At 38.8% G+C, this 20,187-nt stretch overlaps 1 protein-coding gene and 1 pseudogene across 3 annotated transcripts; one reads left to right on the forward strand and one right to left on the reverse strand.

Annotated features, from left to right (window-relative positions):
• Positions 1-7,747: 7,747 nt before the first annotated feature.
• LOC125188360 (4-hydroxybenzoate geranyltransferase 2-like) lies at positions 7,748-12,279 on the reverse strand (annotated as a pseudogene). The gene is made up of 9 exons (XR_016130575.1): positions 11,870-12,279; positions 11,196-11,331; positions 10,595-10,715; positions 10,001-10,070; positions 9,654-9,803; positions 9,020-9,155; positions 8,806-8,902; positions 8,481-8,565; positions 7,748-8,322 (listed from the first exon to the last, which is right to left on the reverse strand). The product of XR_016130575.1 is annotated as a 4-hydroxybenzoate geranyltransferase 2-like (transcript).
• A 325-nt stretch (positions 12,280-12,604) lies between these two features.
• Positions 12,605-17,909, forward strand: LOC125188359 (initiator tRNA phosphoribosyl transferase family protein). Of its 2 annotated transcripts, none has more exons than XM_048085154.1 (7): positions 12,605-12,890; positions 13,541-13,695; positions 15,174-15,861; positions 16,176-16,276; positions 16,538-16,646; positions 16,946-17,005; positions 17,370-17,909. In XM_048085154.1, exons 1-7 carry the CDS (start codon positions 12,605-12,607, stop codon positions 17,537-17,539), a joined length of 1,569 nt encoding a protein of 522 aa, XP_047941111.1. In that variant the 3' UTR covers positions 17,540-17,909. The 2 variants fall into 2 exon arrangements, with proteins under 2 accessions (XP_047941111.1, XP_047941112.1); XM_048085155.2 differs by having other exon boundaries at positions 12,734-12,890; positions 13,546-13,695.
• The last annotated feature ends 2,278 nt before the right edge of the window (positions 17,910-20,187 follow it).

Here is a 20,187-nt window from a genome sequence, read left to right on the forward strand (position 1 = left end):
GGGCGCGGAGGAGTACACATTGATATCTATAATGTAATTTGTTTTAATCATTGTTTTTTTTTTCGTTGAATTTTACTATGTTAATTTTTTTATTTAATGAAATTATGCACTTTCTCTGTTCCTATTCGTGACAAATTTTTAATTTTGTACTTGTGAATTTGTTTTATTGGCTAGGGCGTCGGCTTGTCCTAGTGCTAGGGTATTATTGTGTTGTGGTTAGTTTTAATGATGTGGCAGACTGTGGTTAGTCCTAGTGATGTGGCAGGAGGTGTTTGTGGTTAGTTCTAGTGCTGGTCTATTGGTTAGTCCGTCTTATTGTGGATGCTCTAACGTGCATATACTGTTTGGTTAGATTAAAATATTCAGAATTTCCTATAGAGTTCTTGTGTAGGAGAATTAGCTTTTATATATTACTCCCTCTGTCCTATAGTAGATGTCACACTTGGGGATTGACATGAGATTTTAGGTGGTATTGTTTTGTATGTTAGGTGAAGAGAGAAAATAGTACATTTATATTAATGTGAGAGATAGCTTTTTTCAAAAAAGAAATATGACATTTTTTTTGGGACAAACTTAAAAGGAAAGTATGACATCTACTATGGGAGGGAGAGAGTATAAAATTGATTTAGTAGAACTATAAATTGTTCTATTATTTTAAAATTTTCTTGGATTAGAACTATGCAAATACTCAATAATTGATTATTCAGCTTATTCATGGCTGACTTTGCTAGGTAATTTTAATTATTTTTTTGTTTATTTTTTAATTTAATTATACATAAGTTTGTATGTCTAAAATTATTCATATTTACTTTACTAAGTGAAATTAATAATAAGAAAGTTTAATTTATAGGATATTTTTATTCATCGAAAATTATTGATTTGAGTTTGAGTCGTTTAGATAGAAAGTTTTTCAGATGATTGATACCTAACAAATTCAGAGCGTTTAGTTGTTGTGATTTAATAGAGAGAATAATTTTTTAGTCCGCGGACTTTACCAAACTATTAATTTTGGTCCGTAGATTTTAAAAATATCTTTTGAGGTCCGTCAACTCTGACTTACTATCATATTATCCACTTTTTCACTATTTTAAATTTTTTGAGGACAAAAATATGCTAAAGGGTCAAGGCCATAAAGGACAGAGTGGGTATCGTTAACAGTATAGCCCTTACTAACCAAATTTTCTGCGTCTGCCCTTGCCCTCTCCCATACTTATCTTCTCTCTTACTTTGATATATTTTCATCTCTCTTACTTTATTCTCTTCACTTCACATACTAAATATCTACTACTCCTAGGAGTGGCAAAATGGGCTGCGGGGCTAATTCTCATCTCGACCCGCTACTTGCCGGGTATTAGGTACCCGCTATTCGACAATAACGGAAAATGGGGCGAGATCGGATACCCACTACCCAGGCGGATATAACCGTTAGTCCCGTAATACCCGTTATTATTAGTATTAATCATATTTCATCTTTTAATACTCCCTTCGTTCCATATAATAAAGGTGTTTCAAATAGTTAAAGTGGAGAAAAAAAAGTAAATAGTTAAATAATAATAGTCATATGCGCACTCATTTTGAAAAATTAAAAATAAATAATTAGAACGGAGAAAAAATAAAGTAAAAAAGATAATAATGTAGAAAAAAGTATTTATATTATTATATTTCCAAAATGGGTGAAGAAAATGAAATGCCACTATAAAAGCGGAAAAGTGGGAGTACTTTATATAATCTAAGAGTTCTTTTAAAACATTTTTATATTCCCACGAACATAAAATTGAAAACTCACCGGAACTAGCTATAGAGTGTCCACTTACTTTTATTCTCAATCTATTCAACGTTTACCATCGATATTAATAAAGTACTAAATTAGGGAACATTGACTGTTATTATTATGGTTTTCAAATTTTTTATTAGGATTTCGGGTTAGCTACGGGATACCCGTCACGGGTATCGGGTAATCCCGGTATGTCGCGGGGCGGGTATTGGGACAACAAATTTTACTAAAATCGGGTACGGGTATCCGACTTGTCGGGTGCGGGTACCCGCAGGTAACCCGTTTCGCCACCCCTAACTACTCCTTCTGTCCCAAGATATTAGACTCATATACCACTTTGGGGTATCCCAACATATTTGAGTCATTTTTATTTATGGTAAAAATTTACTTTATCACCACCTCCACTTACACCACTAAATAACACCTCCTAAATTCTTGTGCCAAAAGAAATGAGTCTAATATCTTGGGACGGAGGGAGTACTATTTTTTAATTCACATGCCGAAAAGAAATGCTTTTATTAACATGGAACTGAGGGAATAATTGATCATATAAAATTAGTTTGAGGGTTATATATAAAGTGTTTTTATAAGACTTATACGTATGACATGACAATCTGAGTAGCCATGTTAATATTTCGGTGACGAAAAATCGATGCGGCTACAAGTAATACTCCCTCATATTTAAAGGTTTACACCACTATACAATGTACAATAAAAGTTGTAAGAAATTTGAAATTTAAAATTTAAAAGGTAAACTATCAACAAAAAGTAGTACTCCATCGATCTTTTACACTAATACAACCAAATTAAGAAATAAATAGGTAGAGATATATGATGTAGTAAGAGCTATATATAGTTGTATGGGTCTCAATATCCAATACATTAACCAAGAAATGCTTCCAAAAAAAAAAGAACTCTAACACATGCATGATACATCCATTGTTAGACACTTTATAAAGCAAAATTCTAGAGAAGAAAAAGGGCTAATTAAAGATATAGTGTTAAAACCAAGTGAGATGTAGCCGGAAGTCAATGAGAAGAAGTAGTGCCCGGCGGCGGCGGACAGCTTTGGCGGCACAAGGGACAGGAATAGATGAGGGTGAGCCACCGCAAAATGCAGTCTTGATGGAAAACATGGCCGCATGGGATCCGCTTCGCTACCCCGCCAAAGCGGAGCCCCTCCGAGCAAACTGCACAGGAGCTGTCGCCGCCTCCACCTTCCACCGTTGGCACTTGCTCAAGCAACCGCCAGGCCTTGGATTCATCACTTTCCTCCTCTCGTTCTTCGCGGCTATCGGTTGCATCAACGGCCATCGTCAACGCAGCGTCTAGGTCGAACATCGAGATTTGGGTCTATCTACTTTTTCTAATGAAATGAAATCAATAGGGCAAAAGATATGTAGCAAAATTTATCAGCTGTGTTTAGTGGCCTAATTTGTGTGTATTATATAGCCAGCAAGCAAGTCAACTTAAAAAAGCACTTATTTGTTTCATGGCACAAGTGTACAACCCCAAGTGGGCGCAAAACAAAATTAATTGATTGTGAATTGGAAACCCATAGTTTTATGTGTGTGTTTTAAAGGTGTTGCATTTAATTTATTGCTTGCTTTTTTCTCAATCCCTATCCATTTTACTTCTAATGATCTTTTTCCGTCAACTTTGACTTTTATCTGGTTTAGTACTATTTATTACGATAAATGCTACACACGTCTCCTAAGACATTTAAGTGGTGGACTTATATTCTTTAATTACAAATTGAAAATTGTGTTTGCTTTTGCTTTCTTTTACCAACTAACACAAGATATAGTCTTTGTTTTCAATACCACAATTGGTGGGTGAAGTGTGAAACATTACTTTTGATAGATAATTATTACTCCTATGTTACAAATATATTATCATCGTGAAAAGCAGCAAACATATATACGCATCAATATATTTTGCCTAATATACGATAATCATAAAAAAATAATAAAAAAGAAACATGTAAAATCAAGTAGTAGAAAGAAGTCCGCAGGGACAACACTAACATAGGTCACATAAAATCCGATAATCATATACTGTATAAAAAATGGAAAACTGTAAAAATCGTGTAGAAAGCAGGCAAGGCAATGGCTAGAAATCATGCCTCACCCACAGTAAAGTCGGGCGGATGACGGAATTGTGGCACAGATCAACGCCACTCACTTTGTCAAATTAGACGCGACTTTGTAATCCTAAAAAATAAAAATAGAAGCGACTTTTCACAGACAATTTGCACATTTGCAACGTAACATTCACTCGCTTTCTTAAAATGTTCATCACCACTTGAATTTATTATTCAAAAGGTTCCACCTGCATCAATCAATCACCTTCGTCTACCTATTCCACATTATACTAATTTAAATACTCGCTCCGACCAAATAGATTGAATTTGTTTTTTCATCTATCTCATAGAAATAGTCCATATCCATTTGGAAATTTATGGGTCTCACCATCCACTACAATATTTCCACAACTTTTTCTCATCATCTCTTACTTTATCAATTACGCATTAAAACTCGTGTCATCCCTAGTTACCATATTTATATGGGACGGATGGAGTATTGTTTTGGGCCAACATGCAATAGCAATAAACAACCATCGGTATTAGATCTATATATGATATGATGCTAATTAAATATTCCCTCTGTCCTGAAAAAGATGTCACACTTTTCTTTTTAGTTTGTTTCCTAAAAAATGGTGTATAACATTTTTTTTGGAAAAAAGTTTCTCATATCAATATATACATAACAAACGGAACAACGTTTTTTAAAAATCATGTGCCATTAGCCAAGTGTGGCATCTTATATAAGTCTAAGGGTGTCCACTATACATAGCCGGGCCAAGCCACAAAGTGTGGTCAGGCCACAAAATCGTGGCTGGGCCACCAATGCCCATGTTTCCCACTATAGTGGACATGGCCAAGCCACCAAAAATTTTATTTTATCCATTTTGTCTATATTTTAATTCTACTACAATTAAAATTGTTAGACTACAATAATTAAATAAAATGCATAATTTAATGAAAACTAACTCGAAAACCAAATCTTCGTTGTATTATAGAACGGGGTAAAATTATACAACGAAAATTGTTTAGGAACACGCAAACAAAAACATAAAAAAACACCGCCATCGCCGACTACTCGGTCTCATCATCAGAATCCGCCACTTCATCTTCACCCGTTGCATCGTCACCGCCAACGTCATCATCGTCACCACCACCGCCACCGCTCTGAGGTCCCGTCGCCGCCGCCGCCGTGTCCTCCCACCCCAACAACGACCTCAGCCTCACTATGAGGTCGTAGTACATCACCTTGGTAGTCGGGTCGGTCGACTTCTCATACAAGGCCAGAGTGTCCTTGAGTTCCTTTATCATCTGCACGGCTAGGGTGTTTTGCAACGCCGCTCGGGCCGATCCGGGAGGGGGTGCAGACGGGCCCGCAGCAGAGTGTTGTGAGGCAGCGGCGGAGGCGGATCTAGCGGCTTGGATGGCGGACTGTTGACCCAGGGGCCGTGGACGTCGGGATAGTGACAGGGGGGGGCTCCTCCATGACCTCGTCGTTGAGGTTGAAGGTCCTTGAACCGCCGCTACTACTGCTGTAGTTGCCGCCCCTGCCCCGTCTTGTACGGCTATGCCCGGAATCAGACGCGTTCTCGCAGATGGCTCGGAATTTTGGGGAGTCCCGCAGAACGAGGAATTCTGCCCAGTAGGTAAACTTCTTGCCTACTTGCACATTGAACAACTGCAGCGACAGGGATTTGACGTCGGCTTCGCTGCGGCCACTCTCAGCAGTGCGTAGTTGGTTCTCGTATATACCAATGAACTTCCGAAGAGCTGTAGTGATCCTACCGAACTTCTTCCGAATCTGATCGGGTGTACGGTCGACGCTCCCCGACAGTTTGAATTCATTGTACACCACCAAGACTTTCCGCCAGAAGCATAAGTCGGTCTGATCCGTGCCAACTGTGGAATCTGTCGTCACCGCGTCCCATGCCCTAGCAATAGCAACGGACTCGGCGTCGGTGTACAAAAACCCTCGTCGACCACCGCCGCCGCCGCCGCCTTCCTGCCCGCCGCCGCCATTGCCGCGACCACCGCGGCCGCCGCCCTGCCCTCCGTCGCCGTCGCCGCCACCTCGCTCGGATCCTCCGCCACGCCCGCCGCCGCCGCCGCCCCTTCGCCCACCATTCCCGCCGCCACTTCGGCTGCCACCGCCGCTTCTTCCACCGCCTCCTCTCCCCGTCTCTACACGACCGGGCGTCGGCGTCGGGGTATCAGGCGACCCCATCAATTGTTCCCATGTGAATCTATCAGATTCATCAAGCGGAGAATGACTGCTCTGAAATGGGGAGGCTTGAAATTGAGACGGGAAGTTAATTGCGTCCATGTTGGGTCGATAGTCGCCCGTCCCTGGTTGGGTACGACCCGCATATCTCTGCTGATAGGCCGAGGACTGCCCCCGGTTTTGGGGTGTTTGTAGCCACGGCGCCGGCGATGGCGGACTCCACATCTGGGATGGAGGAGGGGTGGGACTCGATCCCCAGCGTTGGTGGGGTGGAAAGCCCCCCTGTCCCGAATCTCCATAACCGGGATCGTCTCCGCCCTGCATTTCACAAAAATTCAAATTGAAGGGAATAGGGTAAATTGTGTGTGAGAGTAGAGTAAAAATAAGATATGAATTTTAGGTATAAATAGAAAAAATTTCAAAATTTAAAAAAAAAAAAAAATCTGAAAAAGGGGGGAGCCGCGGCTCTTGGCCATCACTATAGGAGGGCCGCGGCTCGCGCCCAAGCGCCGCGGCCAGGCCACGATCGTGGCGCGCCCACGTCCACCCCCCCCGCCGCGGCTGCCCACCCCCCGCACTATAGTGAGCCGCGGCTCGCGGCTCTCCCGTGGCCCGGCCGCGGCTCTGGTATAGTGGACACTCTACTGTTCAGGTTCATTGGAATGGATTGGCCAGAAATAAATATGAGTCATTAGTTTCACTGTTTTGTCCATATTTATAGCTCTTTATTCGGGTGTTCATGTAACAAGTTATAATTCTGGGACCCACTTATTTTATTTTTTATTGGAATAATAATTAGGAGCCTGCTGCCCAATCTTTCAAAAATGCCCTCAAATTTTTTGCTAAATTTTCGATAATCAATCTTTGGGTGTGGAAATTTCTGCCGGAGCTGCAAGCACTACTGGACGAAAGGCGGCGCGTTGCGGAATATTCCCGTCAGCAACGGCACGCGGAAGCCCTCCAAACGGAGCTTCTCCTCCACCTTCGCCACCTCCAAACTCCCCGCCGTAGACTCATTCCCTCCGGCGCCGCCGACGTCCAAAGACTGAAAAAGAGGGAGGAAAGGCGACAGCAAACGCATCAAACCTGCTTGTTTTATCTTCATTGAAGGGTTTGTGTTAATTGATGTAGAACTCAATAAGAGGCGTTTTGTAATAATTTTGGGGAGAGAAACCAAGTTGAGAGGGGTAAAGCTGTCAATTCATTTTCATTTCTGGATGTAGACTTCAATGCAGATTCATATACCACCAAATTCTCAAGATTTCATTTATGCACATTACTGCAATGAACAATGCGGGCCCAGTTTTAATCTAGGGCCTGTTCAGTTTAGAAACAAAGAACATGAACACCATAATTGATTAGAAAATGCTCCATTTCTTGCTATATCTAATAACTTGAACAGGCCCTAAGTGAGTATTCAACTCAATTAGTTGTATGCGCTTTAAGATAGAAAGTCAACTATCAGAGAGTCGATTTTACACTCCAATTTGACTTGTGATATGAGAATTGTGTAGTTTGTGGTACATTGATATGATGTACTCATACTTGTCTTCCTCGTCCAATCAAGGTTAAACTCAAGAAAATAATCAAAATACATAAAAGAGGAAACAAAGTTCACACCAAATTCCAAAAAACTTTAAAACTTCATAGTATATTATTAAGACAAAAATAGTCAAATAAAATAAAATAAAATAAAATTAGAAACCAAATTCAACTTGGGTATTGTTCGTATATATTTATAGGTAATTAATAAGGAAATATTGTGTTTATTTTTTTTATACTACGTAATAAATTATGACTGAGAATTGCTCGTCCACAGCGGCTCCGAGGAAGAGAAATGGTGATGTCGTTTTGTAGGAGTTTGCGCCGGAGGTGGATAGTTATAACACTTTCTTGGCAAAGGCAATTATAAGCGGAGGCATCAGCCACATTGCTTTTGTGTTTTCTTGGTCAGCCACACTATTCTTAAAGTGAAACAATGCAGAAATTTTGAAGAGTGTGTGATCATGTTGTCAGTCCACATACAAATTAATTTTTCCCTCCAAAGAAATGAGACCAACCTCCGGTGCCCTTAAAACGGCCGTCACTAATACGTAAGTTTATGCTAGCTTGTACAGAATTCGAGATCTTCTATTCTGAACTGTGTTATGCCTTCGGTTTATGCAAAATAGGTATGGAGAGCAGAGTTGAGCACGCGTTTGCAACTGCAGGGCATTGTCCAAGGAAAGCCATCAACCCCTGCCTCTGTAACATTGACACAAGTGCTCAAGAATGCTTCTAAATCTATTAAGGAATATTTATATGTAAAGACAATGAAATAGTAAGATGAAGATGGAATTACTATCTATACAACTAGAATTTACAAGAACAGGATCATTTATTGTTGTATAGGTGTTTAATACCTGATGTTAATTCTATCATGATAAGAGTCTTCCAAAAAGAATCCCAGTGCAGATAATAGCTCCAAACCATTTATTGGATACAAATCTGATGATAAGGAAAAATACAAGAGAGGGAAATAGTCATTACAAGCAGTTCACAGATCAGACCCAAAAAAAGATCTGACTAGTTTGAAATTTGCTGATAATACATGCATCATTTTCCATTATATTTTTTTTATTATAAGTCCTATAGTTTCAGAGATGTAGAAGATAATTGATAAGAACATGCTCATATGTTAACATAAATGCCACCTAAACAACAGAAAACAAGCATTGAGGTACCCACTTTCTGTTGCAATCAGCACGGCTTGAAAGGTCCACTATGAGTATCTGCCACGCTAATTGTGTCGATCCAGCAACTAAGAATACGTAATATGGCCATTCTGTACCAACCATCACAATCAAAGAGATTGAAGGAAGAGAGGTGTAAATATGGAGAGCCAATAGTAGCAGAGAAGCACAAATATGTGCTGGCAGAGATAAGAATAAAACTAGCATACCAAGATTTGCATTATGTCCACTAAGAGCAAGGCTACTGATACATGCTGCCCCAAACCCAGAAATCCATACTTTTGTTGAATCTCCAAACCTCAATGCCATTGATTTCACACCCACTCGCATATCGTCTTCCTTGTCCTGCATGTACAATTGTCATTTAATTCAATGGCACTAGAACCACATATTCTGTAACAACGGAAATACATAATATTTACAAGCACTTATTTGTTTCATATAGAGGTTTAACATTCAGCACCGAAATGTTCAAATGAAAAACGACAAAATAGTTGTTTATGGAAGAACTGATATTATGGAAATTATTAATGGCGAATGTGGAATGAAGGACACTAAGTATCGATTCTTATTTACGGTGACAATTTTTTATCATATACTTGAACTTAGGATGGAATCATGGAAATATGAGCAAGCCAAAGAAAAAATGAAAAAACCAGGCTAACTTTCCCCCAAAACTTTTTGTGGGAGCTAAATCTTACCCATAAGATATAACTCAAAAGGAAAGAACCAAATTCTTAAAAGCCTTGAAGATATTAGATTTCCTAAATTACGAAGACATACAAATCCAGTTCATGAAATTTATATCAGAACCATACTGCATGATCGAAAATAAGCCAATACCTGATGTGCATAAATTGTATCATAAACTAGGGTCCAAAATACACCAGAAGCATAAAGTGGGATCACTACAGACAGATCAAGGCTTCCTCTAACAGCAGCCCAACCAAGTAAAGCACCCCAGTTAAATGTCAATCCAAGATAAGCCTGAGGCTGCACCGACATAGATACACATCTAAAGATATATTAGATACTCGTATGGAAGAGCTTGTCAAAGTACAGAAGCAGACAAAAGTTCCTTGGTGTCTGTGTGCATGTGTGCAGTGTGCAGTGCCTTCACTCACCTTGCCCCTCTCAAGACAAAAGGACCGATGCAAGGATTAAAAAGGATCGAGATTGGAATTCATTACCCAATAAGTCAGTCTCTTCATCAGAGGGTATGAAAAGACGAGCAGCAGAGATGAAGCTCCAAGAACGCGGCTACATAATGTTTTATGAGTCAAGCAATAAACAAGCAACATACACACCTAATCACCATTCAACATATATTCCAAATTTGGAAATCATTCCTACTTCCTAAGAAGAATGACATCTAACAAGTGTAAGAGCTCCCTGATAACTTCAAAATATTTCTTGTTGAATCATACATGCAACAAATTGAACTAGTTGGATACATTTTCTCGAACGTAGTCCATTATATGTTAATACATCATAATCACTGCACTTTCTGCGATCCTGATTCCTAGAATTATTTAATAAAAATTAGCAATTCAGAGCTTCTGTTACATAGTATGCAAGTTGATTGAATCCTCTAGAAATGCTAGCTGTGGATGAGATTTCGTACTAGGTAAAACTTATATGCTTATGGTGTTGTTTTCATATATTCTGTATCTTCTAAGAGATCAGCACTGCACTGTATACATTAATGCTAAGCTCTTAAGCCAGCACGCCAATTCAAGGAAACAAACCGCAGCAATAAAAGACTAGAAAGAATGAGTACAAACCTATAATTGTTCAGTTGCAGAAGAATCTCCAACCCTAAAAGCAATTGAAACCAAGAAAACAAAGCCCCCGAAATGGTGATAGCACACCACTTGCTATGGGCCTTGACCTTGTCCTTGCTACCTACACCATATTAAACTATCAAAAGCAGAAGCAATACAATCAATAGAAGGAAGAAGGATGCACACTAAACATTAAGAAAAATCATATGCTGCAATGCAATAGCTAAAGATATAATGAAATAGCTAAATGTATTAAGATTTGTTCTCTCTTGGTGCCACCCTGAGACCCTGACCCACAGTATTAGACACTAAGCACACCCGGTGATTCTTTAAAAATCTTGAACACATACAACCAATAATGAACTCCCTCCATTCCTTAGTGTTGGAGCATTTCTTTTGGACACGGAGATTAAGGAATACATATTTAAAAAGTTAAGTCGAGTGAGATTGAGAATAAAGTAGACTAGAGTAAAGTAAGAGAGATAAGTGCGGTGTATTTTGCCAAAAAAAAAGGAAATGAAACTCTAATGAAACATCTCAAAAAGGAATATGATCCAACACTAATGAAACAGAGGGAGTACAATTTTAGACTGATATGTACCTTGGTGTCAATATCTCGATCTAATAGATCATTAATAGTGCACCCTGCCCCACGCAACAGCAACGCCCCTGTACCAAAAAGCATCATCATCTTAATATCTGGAAGGCTCTCTGGAGCTGCCGCCATCGTAATTGACCTTAAACCCAAAATATCACCTCAGTGAACTTCCGAATCATCACAATTATCTTCTTACATTCTTTGGGTGTGCATTCTCAGGGTGAATACAAAGTACTAAAACTAAGAAAAACAGTCATCTATGTTTAGTGCTTGAAGCAATTACCAAGGAACATGCTCGAACAAACATGATCCAACACCTAGCACAAAATGCTGTAAGTGGGATTCAAACTGGATTCAAACGCACTAGCACAAAATGCTGCATGAACTTTTAAGTCTGCCAACTAAACCACTTAGATCAAACCCAACATTATGCCTAAAACTGCTTCTTTACACATGCCAACCGAGTTGGCGTTTTCCCATTTTCAGAATTATACAAAGTTCCTAAAATGGGAACCTTAGTCTACTTCAACTTCTCTTTACACTGACATCATATGCAATCATAAATGTCATAGAAAGAGAATAAATATAGACAAAGAGATTAAACAAATCGCCCAAAACAGGGCAGTGTATCCAAAGGAATTGGGAACTAACAACAATAAAGAGAGAAACAAACTTACCACATACAGGGCCATGCCAGGAGCCAAGTCCCAATCGGCTTGTCCAGCCGCGCCAGCTGAGCATAGGGCCGCACCTTTTCCGGTAAATAAACATCAATCCACGACCGATCACATTCATTAACCCTGGAAATTCTCGGCTCTTCTCGTTTCTCATCGGATGGTGCAGTTGAAAAGCTTGAATACTGAAGTAGACGGTGATAGGCTCCAATTGACCGTAATGAATTGCAGTCATTGTTAAATTTATTTTCAGAGTGAAAAGTTCCGGAGACTTGGAAGCGAAACCACGATTGCCGGCATGAGTCGGCGGATGGTGGAGGCGAGTGGAAATAAGTTTGCGCGGCGGAGAGAGAAGAGCGACGGTGGCGGAGCTGGAGGCTCCGAGCAGTTGGTGAGAGGCGATAAAATGCCATCGCTGAGACAGCGCCGATTTCACCTCCCAGCTTCAGGCACCAATCATAAATTTATCTTCAAAGTTCCCTGTAACTTCCAATGTCAATTTTCAAGGAAGAAAGCGAAGAAGTCGGAGCAGAGAAGAGGCCAAAGTGGAGGGGGTGATCTTTTGTCGCCGGCATTGGAAGGAGGAGAGAGAGAAGGGCTAAGATGATGGGCTTTTTATTGGGCTTTAAAAGTGAGAACAGTATTGAGTATACCATAATTTTGAGTCTATAAATCGAATTGTTACCCAGAAATGAAATTCAGCGATTCGAGTCGCAGTCAATTCAGGACTGAGTTGCAATGGAGGAGCAGAGACGAAGCCAAAACATATACAAAATCTGTCGGAGCATAAAGCGCAGAGACAGCAGCCTGTACAACGCCCTGCGCTCCATCTACGAGGACTCCATCTTCGTTGGAGAAATCGCGCAGCTATGGCCGGAACTCCCGCTTCTCGCCAATCTCCGGTGCGGCCTCTGGTACTCCCCCAATTTCCACTCCAACTGTTACTTTAAATCCACCGACGGCCACACCAACAACCTCTCTTTCAGCACCGCCCGCCTCAACCTCCATGTCGCCCTCCTCGCTGGTACCATCTCTCTCTCCCATATCTGATGCTTTTACATTGAATTATGATTCCAAATGCGTTATTTGAAGTTAATTGAGTGCTGATAATACATAAACTCCTTCAGAACTATTGTTTTCTGGTTGACCAAGCGACTCTTTAGCAAAAATCATACATAACCATGAGTAGTTTGAAAATTGATGCAACACCTTAGGGTGGTGCTTGTTTAAAATATTAGTTTCAGTTTAAAATTTAGTAAACTACAACAGAATGTGTGGGGTTATCATGTTGGCAGTGATCTCCAAGCTCATTTGGCGATTGATTTCTAGTGGAAATTAGTAGACCAGTGACAGCAATTTTATGATTGCTGTTGATGTGTGTAGGTCCTCAATGTAAATGTAGAATTTTTTGAACCTTGCTTGGTTCCTTGTTGATGACAAGCAACATATCTGATTTCGTTGATCCAATGTCTGCTTGAATTAAAAGTGATTCTGTTTTCCAATACTCATTCATATTTATTGAGTGACTTGAGTGTAGTGAGAACATATTTTTTAGACAAAGCGGCTGATTTTACCAAGAATAAATTGTGTTTTAAGTGTCTTATTATGCTTTTTAAGTCAGTTGCTGTAGTTTACAAAGTATATTGACTTGTCTATGTGCTTTTTGGTGGGTAGCACAGAAGGGAGGATGTATCATTGTTGATTCAACACGGAAAGGGAAGAGGTTTCCTGATAGCATGTCAAAGACTATTCCAATTTGGACTTGTGTCTTAAATCGTGCAATTCTCAATTATAAGAAAAGACAGGATAGATGTGATTGTCTGCAGAATGTAAGTATAAATATTGTTTTTTTGGCCTGCATGTATTACTCTTGAAGTTTATCCTTGACCTAGTAATTTCAAAGTGTTCTCATTCAACTTGTTTGGCTTGAACTTTTTATACGGAAAAATCATACTTGGGATATTACATATTTTATTCTAGTATATAATTTCAAAGCCTTTGGTTAAGAATTTCAAAGACCTAGTAATTTCAAAGTGTTCTCATTCAAGTTATTAAGAATTTTACTGCAATGGAAGTAGGGCTCTCACCTTATTGTTCAAAAACGGAATATAACTCAAAAATAGGAAAGCTTGGGAGCTGAGATATACTGAAGGGTTGTAGTGAAAAATTTACTGTTTGAATGGTTAACCATCATAGAAGGGGATTAGGTTGCAAACTGTAACAATTTGTGTAAGTCGACACAATAGCATTTATGTTGTAAGAATTTAGTGTAATTGATATGTTGAAAGATCAATGGTTTTTAGTTATACCATAAGTGAAGATTTTGTTTTTTTCCCCTGTGTTAAGCTCATCATCAATAAAAAACATTTTGTGTTGTTACTTCATGGATTGGTTATAAAATAATATGGTGGCTTGGGTCCATGTTTTATGAAAGTTGAGTCTTTTTTGTTCTGTAAAATTGAAGGTTTCAGTTTTCTGGGTGCTCACTGCTGCTCCCCAACATTTAGGGGTATGGCTCATCCCTAGGAATGAGATATGGAATGAAATTATTAGTTACACAACATTTCCTTCTAAGACCACCATATTCTTTTCCATTTCCTTCCCCCAAATTAGCAAGCATCCCCCTAGTGTTTTTTTACAAGAAATGAAGGGAAGAAACCAATTGTGATGTGAAGTGCGTTCAAAAGAATCAAGAAATATTACATCTTATACTTCTTTAATTTAGAAATATATTTGTATCTTAGGAAGTAGGAACTAATAATCTGTCATAAGTGTAAACTAGCCTCTTGAATTCTTGCATTTACCGACTTGTATGCTTGTGTTTCCTCGTATTCAATTAACTAGGGTACAAATTATGAGTTTTATTGAATTTCTTTCTTGGCGAACTCTTGAATGACAATATTTTGCAGTTCTGCTATTAACTTTAATTTGCTTAAACTTCATTTCTTTTGAGTTTGCCCATGCATTAGATTCTACCTTCAGCCAGATCTAATCTTATATCAGCTAAGTCTTGGATGTAGCTTGTTTGCAAATATAAAGTGAAGGTTGCAACTTGCAAGTATTAGTGACTCATTGCACACTTATATGTTATTGAATTTTACAGCAATTGCCATCTCTCTTTGATATCCTGCATGCTGATGAGCCCCTGACGTCCCTTCTCATTCATTTGTTGGATAATAAGTTAATAACAATGTTCAATTTTGCCCAATTTTATCTTGCTGTCCTTTTGAATATTCTTGTTAGCTTGAATACGTGCTTCTAGTATTCACATGCATCAGTGTTGACCTCCATTTCTATGTTTTAATAGCAATCAGGCATCTTAAATGAGCCAGTGAATCCTGACCAAGGCATTTCTGACTGGGATTGTTCCTTGCATCTTCCCCTTTGGGTTTCTCAAACCGAGAAAGAAATGATTGAAAAGCGTTTGGAAGGTTGGGACATGGAATTAGAGGCTAGTGGAGCTGATATTGCTTCTATTGCATTAGCTCTGAGGAAACCCCTAAGGCCCTTATGGATTTCACAAAAAACTGTTATCTGGTTAAATGAAGTACCTGAATATGATTCTTGGGATTTTACACCTATCATACTTGTTTCAACATCATCTTTAAGTGGCTCTCAGAAGCGAACTACATCTGAATTTAGTTGGAATTATATTGCTGGAGCTGGAGATGATGAAGAGAGTTGGGCTAGAGGCTTATCGCCAGATCTTTTCTGGAAACATGTGAATGATATAATATGCTCAGGTCCTGACACATGTAATCAAAAGATTGCAAATATTGTTGAAAAAGACCGTGTGTGTCGTGCACACAGGGGAGAACGTGCACCGCAATTGTCTGTCAGAGCTTCTAAGTGCCCTGGGAGTGCAAATGAGTTTCTGATAGGAGAGTCATTACAGTTGGATAGCAGAACGGTTCCCGAGGGTGATAAATCAAGTTACCATCACCACATATCGTTTTTGGGCTCAACCAACATTGCAGTTTGCAAATCTCAACCTGGTATTACTCTTACAGCATCTTTGACTTGGCAAAATTGTTGATTTTTCTTTTCTGTTTCTAAAATATTTGTCTTTAAGTGAGTTAAAACAATTCAGTTTGCACCTTTTTGATCCAAACTTAGTAAATGAGTGCCAAACTATGAATGTAATAGATCATCCTAGAATGTACAGATCAAGTTGGAGTAAGCAGGATGAGAAAACCTAAATTTTTGTTGTGATTTTGTGGGGTTGTAAAAAACTGATTTTTTTAAGATGTGCATTGTGGATTTGTGAATATAGATCTCAAACCCATTTTAATGATGTCCTAATTTGCAGCCATGGAAGCCCCTCCTACCTGCTGCATATTGAACTGTGATAGGGAATCATTTTCTGTGTCTCTCCACAATCCTGGGATGTATTTGCACTTGCCAATTCTGGTTTGTATCATTATCAATGTGTTTTTATAGATTTTGATATCCTGCATTTCCTTATCTTTCTTTTGGCCACCACTACCAATATATGCTCCAGCTTGAGGGGGGAGTGTTGTAGAGTATTAATGTATTTAGGTTTCCTTATATATATTTGTAACCTAGTTTTTCCTATATATATGTGTAGGTCTCTTGTATAATATACTGAATAATATCATATTCTCCTCCTATCTTGGCATTGACAGTTTTCCCTTTCTCTTCTTTTGACAGGACTCTAAACTTGACCGTTTTAGTTTGTTAAGGAATCTTCCGTCTGCTCTGAACTTTGCCCAGTCTCAGTTAAGACAGGGGAATACACTCCTCATCTGCTGTTGCAACGGTAAGCGCTCTCATGTTGCATTCAATGTAAAAGATGTAACGATGGTAATATATCATTATGACTTATGCTGTTATGCATCTCGTCATCCTATATTTGACTTGTTTATTTCTATCTAGTGTCAGTCTATCTCTGTTTGGCTTCTCTACACAGATACATTTGCAGTTCCTTCTTTCTCTCCATATTCCTTAATGACATTGTTTTTGCGTGATAATTTAATACTCCGTACATTGTGATTTGGACGGAATTTCATCGACTGCTAAAGCATTTGCTTACATCTTTTTTCATTTACATTTTTGCAGGAGAAGATATTAGTGTATGCGTTTGTCTGGCTGTTTTTACATCATTTTTTGATGAAGCAGGTAGGATTAGGATATTGCACTACTCTCAGCATGTTTTATAAGTTTCTGCTTTTAAGAATATGCCATGTTATTAGAATGTAGCATGTTTTATAAGTTTTTGCGCTTAAGATTATGCCCTCTTATTAGAATGTTCAGTGTGATACAATAGTGCCTAGATTAATGAAATCATATTTATTTACACTTTGAGCTCATATGTACAAATTGCTCGGAGTCCACATGATTTATGTGATTGGTTGAATATCAAATTGTGCAACGATTATTAAAAGTGAAAAAAGTTCACTAGGGAAATTGCGCAAGTTATAGGTTTTGAGTAATTTTGTTTGGAAGTGATTCAAAGATCTCTGACTGTGAAATGCTCCAACAGGAAACTTTGATGATGGGAGGTCGTTCGCTAAGAGAGAACTCACGAAGCTGGAGTTGCGGAGACGGTTAGTTTTTCTATGCAAGTACATTATAAATGCGCGGCCATCAAGGGGAAACTTGAAACAAGTGTTTGCGTGCCTCGGTGGAGAATATATCCCCTCTGTTTCATAAGACATTGTTCCATTATGCAACACAAGTATGTCGGTATCGGATATACTCTAAGATCCTCGCTAGCTGTTGAAGGTTAAGCTACACACCAGTAATAGACAGACCCAGTCCGTGTATGAGACGCAAGTCTGCCTAATTTCTGGCATGTGGTACATATCCGAGTGTAGTTTTAAGCTTTTGGGAGCTGATATATTGGGGCATGGTTCCCCTTGATAATACTTAGATTAGTTTGCAATGATAATTGTATTCTTCCTATAGACATGGATTTTAGATCAGTTGAGTGCTGAAAGATATGTAAGATTCTTGATTATTCAGAAATCAAAAGGAAAAAAAGGGACATGTTGAAGAGGAATCTTCAACTTTTTAGTAAAAAGATGTTTATGGGTCTGCCTTGGATGCTCTTTCTAATTGTTCTTGTGTATTTATGTGTTCAGGATGTATGATAAATTAATTATATCAATTTATAAAATCAGCTAACAGTTAAGTTTTTTAAATTCCCAGCTAACCTTTAATTATTAAAAGTGTAAGTTCGGCCATTCGATTGAGGTACCAATTGTCCGGCGAGGCACCAGCTAACATAGCCAGAATACCACTTATGGTAAATATCAAGTTGTTCACCAACAATCTATCAGGTGTATTACCAACAGAGTTTGGGAGGTACTAGAAGCTGCAAACATTTGAGGTATCTGAAAACCACTTTGACGGTTAAGTGCCCAAGATTTGTGTGCAAATAAGCTACTTAGAGGGGTGGTAACAAACTGAGGCAGGTTGCCATATTCTTTAGGTGATTGCAGCAGTGGCCTTCCTAGCAGTCTTTCTTTACACAATATATGTTTGCAGAAGTTACATAAAGCGAAAGCAGGTTTCAGGCTCAACTTGGAAGTTCACTCCATTCCAGAGGCTAAATTTCACAGAAGCAATCGTATTATCGAGGTTAAGAGACGAGAATAAAATTGGAAGTGGAGAGTATTCCGTGTACCCATAAGCTGCTCAGGAGAGTATGTGGCTGTTAAGAGGATCTGGGACAATGTTAAATTAGAGGAGAAATTTGAGAAAGAATTCCTAGCTGAAATTCTGATACTAGGCACTATTCAGCACTCCAACATAGTGAAACTACTTTACTGCATTTCAAGTAAGACCTTAAAGCTTCTTGTGTACGAGTACATGGAGAACCGTAGTCTTGATAGATGGCTTCATAGCACAAACAGATCGTACAACTCTCAGCTTCAGTCCACCATGTTGCAGTTGGAGCTGCTCAAAGTCTCACCTATCTGCACCATCACTGCTCAACACCAACTATCCATCGAGATGTAACATCAAGCAACATCCTGCTAGATTCTAAATTCAATGCAAAGATCGCCGATTTTGGCCTAGCAAGAAAGTTGATCAAACATTGAAAGCCTAATACCATGTCAGTAGCCAGCTCCTTAGGATATATGGCTCCAGGTAAGTATTAGTAGTATATTTCGTTCGCAGATGATTTTTTGAATCTCATTTGATTCCCTGGAAATTAACTTATTAACGATCAATTTCAGAGTATGCTCAAACAAGAAGAGTGAGTTAGAAGATTGAGAGCACTCCCAATGCACTCGACGTTAAATCCGGCGTTTTATCGCCGATTATCGCCGAAAATTCGCCGGCAATGGGGAGGAATCGGCGATAATCCGGCGATAAAAATAGTTTTTTTTTTTTTAATTTCCCCCCCTATAAATTTAAAATTTAATAATTAATTTAAAATAATTTCCCCCCTATTTTTTTTTTAATTTTCGTCGTTGTAATTTTTTACTCGTGTTTAATACAACGAACTTTATTACTATTATTTGTCTTGTCTTATAAATTAGCTAGCTTTATTATATACAAAAATAAAACAATTAAATTAGTAATGATGTAAAAATGAAATGTTGAGTTAGGGAGAAATAAGAGAGAAATAAGAGATAAATAAGGGAGAAACCATTGGAGCAGTTGGCTAAAAACTGGGGATAAATTTTGGTGCTGATGTGACGCTGATGTGGCAGGAGTTAGGGAGAAATAAGGGAGTTTTTAGGGAGAGCATTGGGAGTGCTCTGATGTGTACAATTTTGGTGTGGTCCTTTTTGAATTGATAACTTGAAAAGAGGGTCATTATGGTAAGAGAGTTTCGGTGTGGCGTCATATTCAAGAAGGCAAATAAATAGTTGACATTATGGAAGAGGATCTAAAGGATCCCCTCTACTTGGAAGACATAAACACTATACTGAAGCTTGGATTGATTTGTACCAGGCTACCAGCGCATTCCCTTCGAGCAGACCAGCAATGAAAGATGTCCTGCAAACCTTACTTCGCTGTGGCCAAGGCTGCCAAGCAGTGAGAAGACAAATGGAAACGAATACGATGTTTCTCCTCTCCTCCAAAGTTCTAAGCCAGAAAGGTCTGATGAGAGTATCTTCACTTCTGTACGATGTAGAGCTTAACTAGTAAGCTTAGAGATCTTCAAATAAATTAGCTAGAGGTGTATTTTCACCCTTCCTTATTTTTATTTAGTTGTCATCATTTCCTACTACTTACATCTATAAAGATCAATAAACAGCTTCAGTACTACAAACATAAATTTCGAGTTGTGTTATCCATTTTCAAGCTAAAGATTTCACACAACCAAAGAATCTAATATGGAA

This window comes from Salvia hispanica, chromosome 5 (assembly GCF_029641045.1).
Source record: "Salvia hispanica isolate PSC_SH4W2 chromosome 5, Shi_PSC_v1, whole genome shotgun sequence".
Classification (NCBI taxonomy): Eukaryota; Viridiplantae; Streptophyta; class Magnoliopsida; order Lamiales; family Lamiaceae; genus Salvia; species Salvia hispanica.